The 17122-nt window shown below is 28.0% G+C and overlaps 1 protein-coding gene across 1 annotated transcript; it reads left to right on the top strand.

Moving 5' to 3' along the window:
• The first annotated feature begins 5610 nt into the window (after positions 1 to 5610).
• On the top strand, positions 5611 to 7119 carry LOC129303790 (mitogen-activated protein kinase kinase kinase 18-like). Its single transcript, XM_054943309.1, has one exon. It carries the CDS (start codon positions 5629 to 5631, stop codon positions 7102 to 7104), a length of 1476 nt encoding a protein of 491 aa, XP_054799284.1. The 5' UTR covers positions 5611 to 5628; the 3' UTR covers positions 7105 to 7119.
• The last annotated feature ends 10003 nt before the right edge of the window (positions 7120 to 17122 follow it).

Here is a 17122-nt window from a genome sequence, read left to right as displayed (position 1 = left end):
CTAATTAAGAAAATGCACATCGTTGCTTCACTTTGTGTCTGGTTAGACGTTTTTTTGTTATTGCTTTCGCTCTGGTATTCCAAGTGTTTGATCTAAATTAATATGATCGATAGCTTGTGAATATCTCTTTGGGAGGCATATTCTCACTGAAAATTCAATTGATGATGCATATTCAAGATTTAAACTCAAAATCTCTAGTTAAGTTGAATTAATCCCTAATAAATTGATTCAAGCGCCTCGTAATCTAGTTAGACAATTTAATTACAATTTAAGTCAACTTTGCCTTATGGGTGTATCTCATTTTTCTTGCAGTGAAATGCATACCAAATATTGATGGAGTTTGAAGGTAAATTTTTAGATTAAATATATCACTGTGAATAATATAGTCAATTTTTTTAAGAAAAAATTTCACTTTTTTTCATTCTTATTCTTATTCTCTTCTTTTATATATATATATATATATATATATAAATATAATTCGAGCCACATGCCGAGTCATGATTAGTCACTTTGTATATTAGAGCATAAGGAATAATTTTATTTAAATCTGAACTAATTAATTAGTTTATACTGAAAATAGTACATTCCTTTGTACTATATATTATATTCCTCTCAACCCAACCTGACCTTCACCACTATTTTTCTTGCACAGCACGTGGCAGCCACGTCTTTATATATATATGTGTGTGTGTGTGTGTGTGTGTGGAAGCCAAGTCAAGTAGCACTTATTTATTAAATTTAATGTACCAAGAAAAACAGTCATATCTCCATGCAGCATAAATTGTAGGTCCCCTCTTCATGAAAATACTTGTATTCAACAATCAAAATTTATTCCTTTTTTATTTTTAATTAAAAAAATTAATTTTGTTTTATACGTGGAGTTTTTGTATGTCGTTGTAATTGAGCTAGTGCAATGTACTAAAACAGTCTTGAGTTACTTGGTTATGATCATCCACCACAAACTTCTACACCACTCATCTTGTTTTCTTTTTTTTATTATTTTAAACTTATACTATAGTATCTTATTATGTTACACCTCACCTATATCTAGAGTTGATAAATTAGGTCAATCAAGTTCAATTCAGATTGAGTTTGAAATATCTTATCATCTTAAAAATCTTATATAACTAAATTCGACCCTAACTTTTTTTGGTCGGGTTCAAGCTGGCCTATTGGGTTTAGCCAAATTATCAACTTTATATACACATAAAGTCAGAAATTTCAGCAATTGAGCTTATTTGAATTGAGTTTAAAGTATCTTACTTTCTTAAAAAAGTCAATATAATCAAGTCCAACCTTAACTTTTTTAAGACGAGTTCAGATTTAACCCAAATTACTTAATCTACCTATATCATGTTATGTTTTTGTATTTGATTGCATTTAGTTTAGTCCTTTGTACATTAAATTAGCTTAATCATTGAACCAAACGTTTTTTTTTTCTTAATTGTTATATCAAAGTAAAAAATCAATGGATAAATTGGTGCACTAGTAAAAAAAAATCTTGTATCAAAAAAATATGGACAAACTTTAATTTGAGAGTATGGCATATTCATATTGATATATAATAGGCTTATTATTGATATATAAAGAGTTTATCATTGAAAATTTAAAAATTTATAAGAGATTTATTATTTATATATAAAGGCATATCGTTGACAAATATAATAAACCAGTCATAATATGAGTTAGGTTGTTTATTTAGTTTGATCTTATAATATGAGTTATATCTGCAAGAACCCCAAAATCAATTTCTCTTTTATAATAATTATAATTTTATTTAGTACCATAATATTTGGTAAAGAATCATAATAGAAATTATTATATATATTATTTTTTTCTTACATTTGAAAAAAAAAGTTAAACTCTTGACTTATAATTTTTTTTTATTCCATCATCCACTATCAAACGAAACCTAAGGATATTACTATCACCTACCCTTATTAATTTAAACTCTCACTATGTGAAACTGTTATTACTTATTATCAATAGTTACTTCATGAGTAATTTAAAAATATTTTCAGCATTTTTATTTAATACAATTGTATATCTTAAGATTCGAATTTGAAACATTGAAATAAGTTAATTTAACTCTCTCAACTAATTAAACCAAGCACTCATGAGTCTCTATTGATTGATAATCACATGGACGTTCCATCTTTATTATTTTTAAAAATATTTTTTATATTCACAAAGATTTTTAATTTGGAATCTTAGTGTTTAAATAATTATATAGTCCCTTTTATTATAATCAATGCCTATTAATTATGATATTAAAATTTCACTTTCACTTTGAAAGGTAGACATATTCTCTTTGTTTAGTCTTGAGGGAATTTTTGATGGCCAAGAGTCATGTTAGTGGACAAGCATTCTCTTCTTTTCCTTTTCCATTTTCGTAATGCTATATCCATTTCTCTATCCCATTTTGTCAATTCAGCCTCCACTTTCTCTCATGCCGCCACGTGGCGTGACACCATCCTTCTAGATGCACCCGCACCCCCGTGATCTTTTCCTTTTATAGTTCGCTCGCGTGTACGAAACTTACTTATAAAACTCAGAAATTAATAATTTTTTTTCTTTTAACAAAAATAAAGGCATGTCTGTCTGGTTTTGCCGTAATTTTTTGCGTGCAGCATTCGGTATTTTAGACCTCCCTTACATTAAATTAATGAGACTTGATAGAGATTCAAACTAATTTGAATTGAATTGAGTCGGCACCTTTTGGCCCAAATTTCTATCACTAATGTTTGTTGCATTTCTAATTGTTATGCGATCATTATTTTTTTTTTAAAAAAGCTAATTTATTAAAATGTGCAGTACATTTATTTATATGACCTTTTTGACGTGGGACATAACATAATGATCGAATTTTAAACTTTTGATTAATCTAATATAACTTCTTTACTAATTAGATCAAGCATCCAGTATTATGTTAACACATCATCACAATTTAATCCCAAATGAGTTCCTCAAAACATATATAATTAACATAATATTGCAAATTGAATCAACTTGTTTGATTGAATCGATAAATTATTAAACTAGTTTTGATCAATTCAATAAAATGTTTTGTTCATGACTAATATGACCACATTTTGACTGTAATTTTTTTTTATTAACTCATGATTCAGTACCTTAACCAATTCAACAATAGTCAAATATTCATTACGTAGATAATTAATTAAGCATTCTATTTCGAGTGTTAAATGCGCTGCTGTGCCGTTATGGGCGAAGCAGCTCGCTGATTTAAACATGGGTAAGGTTATAATACCAATTTGATTATACTTTAACTACTTTTTTTTTTTGGATAAAATTTGGCAAAGCAATTAGAGCTAAATCTTATCCATTTTCCAACCTTTAAAGTTAAAACATGACATGTTTCTTTAGTATCATCCACATAACGCGAAAAATAAAAATCAAGCGCCAAACTGTTGGAATTTTACACGAACAAGATTTTGGGACCAAATTATACTAATTCACATGCAGGCAAAACTTTTTTAAAAAAATTACCAAATAATATAATACTAATAATTCATTTATTTTTTATGATAATACCAATTTAATATGGGAAAATAGGAATCAAGAATTGTTAGAGCAAATTTATATCAGTTAATGATCAATTGTTATCAAAATTCAAATGAAAAAAAATTCAAATGGACTATTTTTAATTTAAAATGAGTTATTATTAAAATTTGAATGAATATTTATTAATAAAAGACTTATTCAAATTAATAAATATCTATTTAAATTTTAACAATAAGTGATCTTTAACTGATATAAATTTACTCTAGCAGTTCTTGATTGCTATTTTTTCAAAATAAATAAAAAAATATCAACTAAGGACTGCTGGAGAGTTTTTATATCAATTAAGAATCAATTATTATCAAAATTAAAATAGATACTTATTAATTTAAGTTAATTTTTTATAAATAAATATTTATTTAAATTTTAATAATAACTCATTATAAATTAATAACAATTAATAAAAAATATAAATTTTTTTTAACGGTCTTTCACAACTATTTTCCCATTTGATATCCAGTGTGGGGCTAGTGTGGGGCTGGAGACGCGGGTCAATGGTTTAATTTCAAATTTTTAATTTTTTTTATGATATGAAACAGGTAATATCTGGAAAAAAATTAGACAAAATATTTTTTGTGCAGAAGATTTATCCAGAATAATTGTTGAACACTATTATAGTACTACTTTATTTATATAATAATATAAGTATAAAAATGTAATGTAATGTAATAACAATTTGGGTAATTTTTTATTTTTTTATGTTTTTGACCTGAATTTTTTTTATAATGCCATGGATAAAGAAATTTAATATACTTTTGAGTTTTGAAATAAACATTTTATTAAGTAAAATATAAATGATAATGATATGATGTGAAACCTACGACCGTCTAATAAATTCTTTATCAATCGTACATGCTTCAACGTGGTCCAACCATTTTCAGCCACGTTGCAGGTAACACCCAACTAATCCTATTTTACTCACCTTGCCCAACAATATTACAATAACACCGGCCTCTTTAAATTTTAACTAAAAAAGAACCGCATCTTCAAATCCTTTTTTTTTTTTTTTGGGAAGTATAAGTTTCAAAAATATTAATTACAGTCCAGTCCCGATAAATTTTTTAAGAGATGAATTGTAAATATTGATTCAAATTTTTAAATAGTTGTAAAGAGTTATATTTAAAATTTAAATTTAAATATATTATTTATTATTAAAACACTTAAAGTTATAATTATTTAAATTAATATTTATTATTTCCTTTTAAGAAAATTTTATTGAAAAATGAATTATAATTAATTTCTTCGGGATTTGACAATCATTTTACCTTATTTTTTTCACTGACCATAAAATATTATTTTATCTTATTCTTTACTTTAGAAAAACGGTAAATCAAATTTTTTAAATAGAATTAATAAATAGGATATGAGGCAAACTAAAATTTGAATACCTGTTAGATCATATATTAAAAGATTGTTTTCAATAAAAAAATACATATTAGCAATTTAAAAAAAAAGAAATGATATATTTACTAATAAAGAGACTTAGGTTTAGTTAAAAAAATTAATTTCTCATAAGATGACGAACTGAATTTTAAACTCAGGAGATATGATTATATTTAATGTTTAATCATATTTTGAATAATACTTTTGTGAAAATGAAAAAGAAAGAAAGAAAGGTTATCCTTACTTAAGAAGTATGAGATCTTATTATCTATCTGCAAGTTTAATTTTTTAGTCCATCATTTTTTGTAATTTAAAGAGAAAACTTCCAAAAAATTGAAGAATGGATAAGCATTACAAAGAGACAAGCTCTATTTATTTCACGCCAAAAGCATTTCCAACACACCACCACTTGGGTTTTTCTGCCCCCACACCTCCGGATCGCCACCTCAACGTCACCCCTCACCACCACCGCTTTTCTTAATTATCCAATTCTCCCAACAATTTCCACGTCAGATTCTACAAAATTTTAAAAAAATATTATTTTTCTTGAGAGAAAGAAACACCGAAACGTTGTCGTTTTACCAGACACGCGCTCTTTCTTATATATAGTCCCATTTGGGCCCTCTTCAAAATTATCGAGCAATCAAACTCAAAAACCCAGCAAAGATGGTGAACATGAGCTCTCTACGCGACTCTGATTCTTCAATGGCTTCTTGGGTTCGAGGCAGTTGTATAGGTAAGGGCTCGTGTGGCACTGTGACTATCGGAGTGAGTAAATCCGACGGTCGGGTTTTCGCCGTGAAGTCCGTGGATCTTCAGTCGGGTCAGGTGGTGGCTTTGGAGAATGAGATTCGGATCCTTCGGAGCTTGTCGTCGCCGTACGTGGTGACCGTCCTAGGCGACGACGCTACTACGTCGTATCGGAACTTGTATTTGGAGTACTTGCCAGGTGGCACCCTCGCTGACCTAGCATCTCCGAAGAATGGTGGGAGGCCTGCTGACGTGGACGAGCGCGTGCTGCGGTACTTCACCTGGTGTGTGGTGAACGCGCTGAGGTACGTTCACTCGAGGGGCGTCGTCCACTGCGACGTCAAGGGGAGGAACGTTCTGGTAGGGCTCAATGGCGGCGTGGCTAAGCTCGCCGACTTCGGCTCGGCGGTGGAGCAGTGTTCCTCCGGTGCGGTGGCGGTGGGGATCGTGCCACGTGGAAGCCCGTTGTGGATGGCGCCAGAGGTGATTCGGCGGGAGTCTCAGGGACCGGAATCCGACGTGTGGTCCTTGGGATGCACGGTGATCGAGATGCTCACCGGGAAGCCAGGCTGGGACGAGGAAGGCTTTAACACGCTCAGTCGAATTGGATACTCCGACGAGTTACCGGAGTTTCCGAGTCAATTATCAGAACTCGGACGCGACTTCCTTCGCAGGTGTCTGAGGAGAGAACCAAGCGAGCGGTGGAGCTGTGATCAGCTGCTACACCATCCATTCTTGCTGTCTACACCTCCCAATAAGCTCGCAGAGTCGTCTCCTCGGTGCATCCTCGATTTGATAAACTCAGACGAATTCAAGGAAGAAGACGAAGAAGAAATCAGAATCCACAATGAAAATTCGGCGAATGACAGAATCCGCAAACTAGCTACAAAGTCGAGGGCAAATTGGGAAATGGAAGATGATTGGTTGGAGGTGAGGGCATTGGCGTCGAACACAGAAACCTCTATTGCTTCTTCAACCACTATTAGTGGCAGGGGAAGTGGAAGGGGACACGAAGACGATGAAGGGACAAGTTCGAAATATGTTGATTTGAGGAGGGTAGAAGAGGGAATAGAATTGGGGATAAGTTGGGAATATTTGAAAATGAGGAGGACAAATCTGAGGATAGGAAATTGGGTTGAGGATCACAGTGAAAATGATTGGCGATATGAGTATGGGCTGAAACACGAGGGGGGTCTGTTGAGAAAGATAAGAGCAATAACCATTTGCAGCTTGTGGTGTTATTGTTGGTGTGACTTCATATTAAAAATTAATTTTTTATTGCAAATGAATTTACATATTAAATATATTACTTTATCCTACCCTCACTCTCTTTCTATTTTTATTGTTATATATTATAAGGGTAAAATTTTTCAGATGATAATTCTTTATTGACAAAATATAAACCTCTGAAACCAGGAGAATTCTTTGGCAACTGAAAAAACTGTTTGCAAATGAACAACCAACACAAAGGAACAAGTTAGCGATGTGGTAAGTTTGATATACAATAAAAATCTGTATCATGCCGTTGCTCTTTATGAAAAAATATCATGAATAATAATATAATAAAACAGTATTATCATAAATATCTTCTTTTGTTAAGAATATAAATAAAATTGTTAAATCATCTTTTAACATTTTATGTGTACCTTTGATAGTTAGCATAAAATATAAAAGTTTGAATAAGTTTTGCATTATTCATATATTTTATATAAAATAAATGAGTCTATTTTATATTTAAAAAAGTGAAAACAAAGTAATGACTGATGACTTTCCCACATTACTTTGTCCTCTGACGTTTCCTTGCATTACTATCTATATTGATATTTTTAAATTTTAAATTATTTTATATTATATCTATTAGTAGTTAGTTATCAATATACCTCCAAAGGCGTAAGGCAACTCATGCATCAATTGGATTATTGGAAACTGGATGGATGGGATATGCTTTTTGCTTTTGGGGTAAAAAGATGGGATATGCCTTAGTTCACTTTTTCTGATTTCTTGCCTAAAAATGCCTTAACTCACTTTGGTGTTGACAGAACATGATGTAATGTTGGGTAAGGATGAATGAGAATTTGAATTTGAATTTAGTTTAAATTCTCAAAAATTTGGATGTGTAAAAATATATAAAATTTTAAATCTTTGCTTCATTATAATTTAAAATTCATTTTACATCTAATTATTTAAAATTGGGTTAATAATCAAAATGAACTTTGAAGTATTGTATGAAAAGCGTCATGAATTCTAAACTCTTAAAATGTGCAAAATGAATCTTAAACTTTTAATTTCATAACATAATAAACTCTAATCATTAATTTTTCTAATGCCATCATTGTTCATTTTGTTGATTAGCGCCACAGATCTTAAACTATTACACAAGTAGCGTCCTGAATCATAAACTTTGAATTTCGAGCATATTATCCCCAACATTTATATATAGCATGTTGATTATTATGTAAATTAAATTAAACTCAGCATGGCCTATCGCAGTGAACGCATCATTGGCCATGGCAAACGATCTATAATTTATGAAATGATATTTTTTACCTCTTTTTTTTGAAATATTTTCTAAACGATTGGTATCTCATGCTTTCATATATTTTATACTTCTAATTTATTCTTATTTTAGATAATGTTCATTTATTTGGTTAAAACTTAGGATCTCATTAAAAAAGAAGTTTAAGTATTAGAGGATTTTAATTAACCAATGAATTTGGGTTTTAAATTCTTTGATAAAAACGTCAGACTTCACATCCGTTATTTATAAAATTATCTAATACTTAAACTTCTTTTTAAATAAAATATCAAGTTTTCACCATTAAATAAATAAATATTATTCAAAATAAGAATAAAATAGAGTTATAGAGTATATGGAGGCATGAAATACTAATTGTTTGGAAAATATTGCAAAAAAAGGGACAAAAAATGTTATTTCACAAAATTATAGGTTGTTCACCATGGCCAATGATGCGTTCACCGCAGCAGGCTACGCTGAGGTTAATTTGATCTACATAATAGTCAACATTCTTATACATAAATGTTGGGGGTAATTTGCTTGAAATTTTAAAGTTTAGAGTCTAGAATGCTACTTGTGTAATAGTTCAGGGTTTGTTGTACTAATTAACAAATGAATAGTAATGACGTTAGAAAAATTAATGGTTAGGATTGATTTTGCTATGAAGTTGAAAGCTTAAGATTTATTTTTACATATTTTAAGAATTTAGGGTCTAAGACGCATACTTCAAAATTTATTTTGTTCATTAACCCTTTAAAATTTTAGTCGCTTCAACACTCCCTGTTGCTCTATTAGCATTTTCGCAATTATTACCTCTCTCACTTTCACATTTAAAAATAAAGATAAGCTTGTCACTTTTAATTTTTTATTTTTAATCTCTCTCTCTCTTTCACATTTCTTTGCACTATCTAAATAAAGAATTTTAAATACATAAATTTGAAATGTGATATTTTCAATTTTAAATAAAAATTTAAATATATCAATTCAAACACAAACTAAAAATTTTCTTATTAATTTCTATTATTTTATTTTTTCAATTAAAACATATTTTTTCTCATTTTTACTTTTTAGTTGCATATTACATAAAACTTAAAATTAATATGCCTAAGAATTATATTTTATGTTTGGCCAAAAAATGGATTTTATGCAAAATTTAACTTCTTTATTTATTTTTTGAATATATAAAAACACAACTTTAATTCGAAAGGCAAAATTGCACCTTCAAGCCTCAAACTTTGTGTAAAGTTTTACCTTCCTTCTTTAATTTTATAAAGTATTTTTTAATCATATAACTCAGCATTGGTCTTATTAATAGACAATGATGACATTACAATTTTAAATACTGATAAAAAATCTCAAAAGCTAACAAAGTTTAATTTTAAAAAATAAAAATAATTGGATTAACATATTATTATTTTAATTTTTCTGCAAGATTTAAAAGTGCAATCTCAGCATTTTTTTAATGAAGTTAATGGTATTAGGATTAAAGAATTAAAAAGATACTTTATAAAATTAAGAGACAAAATTAAAACTTTGTATAAAGTTAAAGGATCAAATATATACTTTTGCCATATTTAAGGTTATAAACTTACGTAATAATCCAATATATTAGAATTAATTCATGAGAGATACTAATGGTGGTTAAGTCCAATAAAAAGATGACTTGAAAATTTTTAAGCAAAATCCTAAATTCAAATATTATGAATTATGAAAATCAAGCTGAAAAAACCATCTCATTAGAAACCAACTGAAAAAATGAAAAGAGAGAGATATTATTTAAATAATTTCATGTTATTGATATTATTATATATTCAATGAATATAAACCATGATGAAGATTAAAGAAAGAGGTTTTTTTTTAATTTAAGACTTCAAAAAAATCTTTTTTTATAAGCACAAGAAATAAGTTTTGCCGATGGTAGAAAATATAACCCTAAAAAATCTTTTAAAAGGAGTACACAATACTATTCTGATCCTATTTATAAATTATTTTTAACATATTTCACTAATATTAAGGAAAATCTTAAAACTCATTAACTTTGCTTTAAAATTTAGTAAGTTCTCAACTTTATTCCTATTAAATATACATACTTTAATAACATATTTTTTCTCTCTAACATTCAATGAAGGATAAAAGAGAAAATTTGTGATGAAAATTTAATGACATGATTTATAAATAAAACTAAAAAATTCTTTTTCCTTACTCTATAAATAGGATTAGAGGGAGTACAAGCACATAAAATTTGATGCACCATACTATCCACGTTCCATTTAATAAAAATATACTATTAATTTTATTTAATTAAATTGATATAATTTTATTGAATAAAATATGAATGATATAATGTACTAAGTTCATAAAAAAAAATTTTCGGTACAAGAAGGTAAGAAGGCTCCCCCTTTTGGGGGTGGGGTTGTAAAGCTGGAGGGACAAAAAAGGAGGCGGATCACATGAAGGTGTTATCTAATATCTAAGATGATGATAGAATTTTCAGTGAATTGAGGCCACAACTTGGGCTAAGGTATATCTCATATATCATCAAATAGCACCTAACATGCTAGACAAACAAGCTTGCCTCACGTTTTGTGTCTTTTAAATAATGTCACTCCATGCATTCTGCTATACCTTCCAACTATTTTATCTATCTATTCCACTTTTGCATCATTTACAATATGTTCCACGCTGTTGATTAATTTATGTTTTTATATATCATTGTAATTGTCTGCTTTTTTTTTTGTAGTTCTTTTTCTTAATATGAAAATTATATATAAAAAGACTTTTTTACCCTTGAATTATAAGTTCATGAATATATGAGAGCTTAAACTTTTTTTGTGCCCTTTTGCCCCTTAATATTTTTAAAACGTGGCAATGTGTCCCCTCTTGTTAATTACAAGGTAACATATGTTACTTTTTTTTTTTGAAGAATTACATTGAATTCCTAAAATAATAAATTTATGACAATTAAATTTCTGACAAAAAATTTGTAAAAATCAATTGTAAATATTGATTCTAATAGTAATAAAATTAAGAGTTCTAATTATAAATAAAATATTAAAATTTTAAATATAACTCTTAAATTGTTGTTTAGATTTCTGTTTGTAACTATTTGAATCAATATTGATAATTTATTTTTAAAAAAAATTTATTGAGAATTGAACTGTTATAAATTTTTATAGTTTTGTGTTGTAGAGGTGAAGCCCACATTTTTATAGGTCGAACCAAAGAAAAAAAAGAAGAAAAGAATTAACTTTAGGATAGGACTAAACATGAGCTAAAATTGTTTTGTTCCATTTTTTGAAACAAGACACAAGCAAGGATTATCTTAATCTCATCCCGTCCTATTAACACTTTTAGGAGATATAGCCAGTTAGTTTGCTTTTATGGATCCATCAAGGATTGGTCTTATTATAATTAAATGGTTAATGGGTTCACTTTAAGAAGTCCATCTAGGCTTTCAAAAAAAAAAAAAAAATCCATTTGCGTCATTATCTCTCTTACCAAACTATGATCACTTTGTACGTAGATATTCTTTAAAATGTTAAAAAGAAAAGATATTCTATGAAATGACAAAGGAAAAGGCCAATAAAATGAGCTAATAAAAGTTGACTTGGTTAATACTAATTTTAACTCATAATTTATAAGATGATGAGTTTTAATCATCTTGTTGATGATATAATTTTATGTGTAAGCAAAGTTGTCAAATTTGATAGTAAAAGTAAATTCATAATAAGAATGTATACTCAAATTTTCAATTTGTAAAAATTTATCTCTATTAATAAATAGCCATTAAAAATATATGATTAAATAATTAAAATCTAAAATATGGTCATAATTTGATTTAAATGTATTTTAAATATAAATTATTGAAATTAAATCTATCTGTATTGATAGAATTTCACACCCGACATCAAAATTTCAAAATAGAGAAAATTAGGGCTTATTTAAAATATTTTTATTTTATTGTTCTGAGAACTGGTGTTTTGTAGAATATATTTTGATAACAAAAATAATAATAAAAATAGTTACTTTTCTCATTCTCTGTTATTTCTTAGAACAATAATTTTAGAATACTTAAAAGATGTTTTCATTTTTCTATTTTTTAAATAATATTTTATTTTTCGTTCTTCAAAACACTTTTTAAAAATACATTACTAAAGAATTATTTTTATTTTTTGTTTTATTTTGGAGAACAAAAAATTGTTTCTAGAATAGGTTGTCAAACAGGCTCTCTGTTTTTTTTTTTGTATTTCTTGCTTTCTTGTTTTTATTAATATTAGTTTTTATTTTTCTTTAAATCAGGTCCTATTGCTTCTATGAACCAAATTTTACATGATATATATGTAACGACCTCCGTCATTAATTACCTTAAACTCTATTAAGTAACCAAATCAATGTAATTAAGAAATTAGAATAAAGGTATAAGGTTCAACCTTAGCCAAAACATTTTCATAAAAATGCTTTTGAATAAATGATACTCCAAAATAAGTAATATAGAACATTACAAGAAAAGGCCCTTGACAAAACAATTTTAAAATTAGAGTAAAAACGTTGTAAAAATGTGAGAAAAAATTGAGCACTTAAAAGTTAAAATAAATTAAAACAGGTGTGAACTAGACACTTCATTGATTATGGCATGTTCACCATAATCAACCCCTCCTCGACATGTTTGTCACAATTAAACAAGCCTTCCGATGCAATGTACATGACAATATAGCATAGAGATATCATCAATTATTTTCTAACTTTTGAGACACCTAATTTTAAGATCAAACCTCCGATTAAGAAGATCTAAGTGTCCATATGTAGATAATTTAATAATCTAGTTAATGGTTTCGGTTTTTTAACAATCTGATGCCAAATGAGGATCTAGGAACACTTGGTGTCCAAACAAGCATTTACTTTAAAAGCACTACAACCAAGTGTCCCCTTATAAGCCATTAACATTCTCATTCCACATGCATTAAACACATACATAATCATATCATATATCATCTTAATCATCAATACCCAGCAATACGCATTTCCATAGTTGATCTTCCTCTAAAAACATGAAAGGCCAACAATCAAAATGTCCAAGTCGAACAAATAGGATTACATGCAAATGACAAAATAATCCACGTTACAATAAAAATCCTAGGGTTGGCAAATCAAGTATTCAGTTACACAAGTGAGAAAACTAGAGACTTCACAACATTAAAAGCTATAGTTATTCACCTTAGAAGCCTCCTCTTTTCCCTTTACCTTATTGTCTCCTGGAAAAGAGTTAATAAATGGGAGTAAGATTATACAGTCTCAATAATCAAGTATTTTAATTGAAGTATATTAAAATGCGGCATTCTCATTAAGTAGAGCATAATTATCATATAAGGCAATTCACATACTAATCACAATGCATGATTAAGCTATTGTTTGCATGATCAAATGCAACTGCCTTATTCTTCTCTTTATATCATCTGACTGAATCTATGGACTACTAACTCATATAGTTCCATACCAAGTGATTGGGTTAGCCTTGCCCTCTAAAGGTTCCTGTACTCACCTTAGACCACAAATTCTCCCTTCTTGAATTACTGGTTATCATAATTGCATGATCCACACCAGTCTCATAGAGACCAGTAACATAGAGCATTGTACGTGACCCATGCCATACCTCATATTTTATGACAATACTAAGCACATGTATTAAATAAATATGCTAATTACTGTGTGCAAGTTTAGTGAAAACCATACCATGTGAATTTTCTAATCATACTCTTTGTTAATATTAGGGTAAACTCTCACCTATCCATGATCATATAAGTTCAATATATAAAAGCATATATATACTTACTCAACCTAGAAACTCCAAGAAAACGCAAGAAGAAGAGAGGAGAAGGAAGAAACTTACCTACAGTATTACTAGCCTTAGAAAGCCTTCAAAAGACTTCAAAGGCAAATCTTAGTAGAGCTTTATTCGTTCTCTCTCAGTTGGACTTCAAACTTTCCTTTCAATCTCTACTACTTGAAACACATCTGCAGAATTTAAAATTCAACACTTCCATCGTGGTGCATGGTGCATTTTAGAAACCCTAACTTATACCCAATAATTTAGGGTCAAGACAGCCTAATAACTTCCTAAACCATATTTTAAATTCCATATTGGGTCCAATAGACTTAAGTGACCATTCAAACTCCCTAATTAATCTCTACTTACTACATTTAACCAATTAAACCTTTCAAGTAACTAATTTAACCTTTAGATTAAATTTTGGAATGTTACAATATACGTAACTCACTTAACTTGGTAAAATATCAAAAAGTGTAGTGAGTTTAACTAAGTTTGTATTTAATTTGAGTTTATAAGCAAGTTGACATGGTTTTGTAAGCTATAAAAATAAAAACGGTAAAATTGGAGAGTTAACTCACAATTTTAAGTGAGTTTGTATTAAATCTAAGTTTATGAACAAATAAATATGATTTTGTAAGTTATGAATATATATAAAAGCAGTAAAATTGAAGAATCAACTCAAGAATTTGACAACAATGTTTGTAAATACTTTTACAAATATTCTTTAAGCCTGAAAACATATCTAAGCTCTAGTAAATACTTATAACGGCTCATAAATTTTTTATTAAAAAAAGCCCATGAAATATAAATGTTTAGAATTAGTGAACTGTATTCTCTTTCATATATAATCTTTTTGTTTTGGAGAATGTTTACAGGAACGAAAATGTGAACGAAGAACAAGTGGAATGGGAATTGTAATGACATTTGGTAGAGAGAACACTACGTTCGGTATAAAAATGGATGTTTCATTTGTGTTTGGTTGGTCAATATTATTTTGGATAAAAATTATTGAAATATTTGTATTATATTTAAATTATGAAGAAATTTTTAGAAGAGCTTCGCTCTATATTTATTTAGAATAAAACTTGATTGAAATCCCCCACTAATTGGAAATATTAATTGTTTGTTTTTTTTAATCCCTCCTTTTTGAATCTCATACTTCCTCTGGTCTCATTTATAAGGTAGAGAGATAATAATTTTTTGATCCTATTTATAAGTCACGTCATTAAATTTTTATTATAAATTTTCTCTTTTACTCTCCATTAAATATTGGAGAGAAAAAATATATTATTGAAGTAAATATATTTAATAGGGATAAAGTTGAGAACTTATTAAATTTTAAAACAAATTTAATGAGTTTTAATATTTTTCTTAATATTAATAAAATATATTAAAAATGACTTATAAATTGAATCAAAATAGTATTCTCGAAAGAGACTTCAACGGCTGGTTTACATTATTTTCTTTTTCTTTTGGCCTTACATGCATTTAATTCCAATTCCTTAACAAAAAGGCATTTTGCTGTTTTTTTTATGCCCCCATTGAAATCATATTTTTAAGAATTAAGATCTCAATAATGCCACACATATCATTTTCACCATCAAAAAGCACAACGTATAATAATGCAATAATAATATAAAATAAAATAGTTATGAATTTTCTCCCATTTTTAAATTCTTGTTCACTTGCATGATACCGCGTTGGAATTAAGTCAATGAACCCCAACCAATTCCATTTAAACAGAATTACATAAAATTTGATTGCTAAAAACTACTTTATGTGTTTAGTGTTTACCAAATACTATAGCATCAAAGCATATGATCATGTCAAATCCATTGAGGAGTATATTTTTTACTATATTTTTGTATCCACAAGATTATCAAAAATTATGTTTTTCCTCATCAACTTAATCAAATATAATTGAAATTAAGTTACTGAAAATAAGCTTGATCATTAAACAAGTTGGGATGATGGTTTAAGTGTCAACAGTCTAATTGTTATTGAACTGAAATAAACTCAATCATGATTAAAATAATATAAATTAATTAAAATATACAAAAATTTATATATGAGTTATAACCCAGAAAAAAGTAAAATTTAAATAAGAATCTACTAATCTAAAGGTAAATAACTATAATATTCAAATATAAATCACATATAATCCAACAAAACAAAGTTATTAAAGCATAAATTTGACATATTGCTATTTTTTTTTTTCGGAAACCGAAATGATGTTGTTTCATGCTCAACAATGAGAGGGGAAGAATAAAATCCAGTTTGGCCAACCTCGTCCAAAACTCTTGAGTGGATTGGCTAGGAAATTGGTTCATCAATTCACTTATTCAACTTGCCAATTTTGGTTGAGTTTTAATACGATGATTGAAATATACATTTCATTTCATTTTTCATTAATTAATTACACTAATGATATACTCCATTCGGTCTTTAATCAAAGATAAAATTTAAAATTTTTTTTGGTCCTTATTATAAAGTAAAGTTTGAGTAATTAACTTTTTTTAATTTTATCACCTTTTTATTTGTTATTGTTTGAATTTCTAGACAACAATTTATTATGATTATTAATTATAAATAACCGTCAAATTGGAAAGTTACATACATTCTTAAAATAATTTTAAGAATATAACTATAATTTTTTAATAATTAAGTGTGAAGTTAGAGTAATAAGTGTTAGGTTCAACTAGGAAGGGAGTGTACCCTTTTAACCAGAGAACTCAAATTCAAATTTTAAAAATGTAACAACATTGGATGGTAAAGCTTGCATTTGAAGGGAGCGGTTTCCCTGCTCATCTCTTGGATGAGCATTGCATTCTCATCTAAGAGATGAGATCTGAGTTTTCTAAATTTAAAATATTATTTTATATTGATTTATTAAAATAAAAAATTATAAAATAATTTTAATAAATTTTTTATTCAATCTAGATTTAATTTAGATGGTCTAATTTAATATTAAAATTTTTATAATTAGTTTATATCGATTATCTATATGAACTTTACACAATCCATAGTTAAGATATAATATTTGGATTGTACAGAGTACATATAAAAAA

The sequence above is a fragment of the Prosopis cineraria genome, unplaced genomic scaffold (genome assembly GCF_029017545.1).
Source record: "Prosopis cineraria cultivar Desert tree isolate PC_DT_omini unplaced genomic scaffold, ASM2901754v1 PC2, whole genome shotgun sequence".
NCBI classification, from domain to species: domain Eukaryota; kingdom Viridiplantae; phylum Streptophyta; class Magnoliopsida; order Fabales; family Fabaceae; genus Prosopis; species Prosopis cineraria.
The sequence above is the reverse complement of the archived record's forward strand: the minus strand, read 5'-3'. Positions and strand labels throughout refer to the sequence as shown.

What these genes read in the sequence shown, in the direction of transcription:
- LOC129303790 (XM_054943309.1), top strand. Translation starts at nt 5,629, where the DNA reads ATGGTGAACATGAGCTCTCTACGCGACTCTGATTCTTCAATGGCTTCT.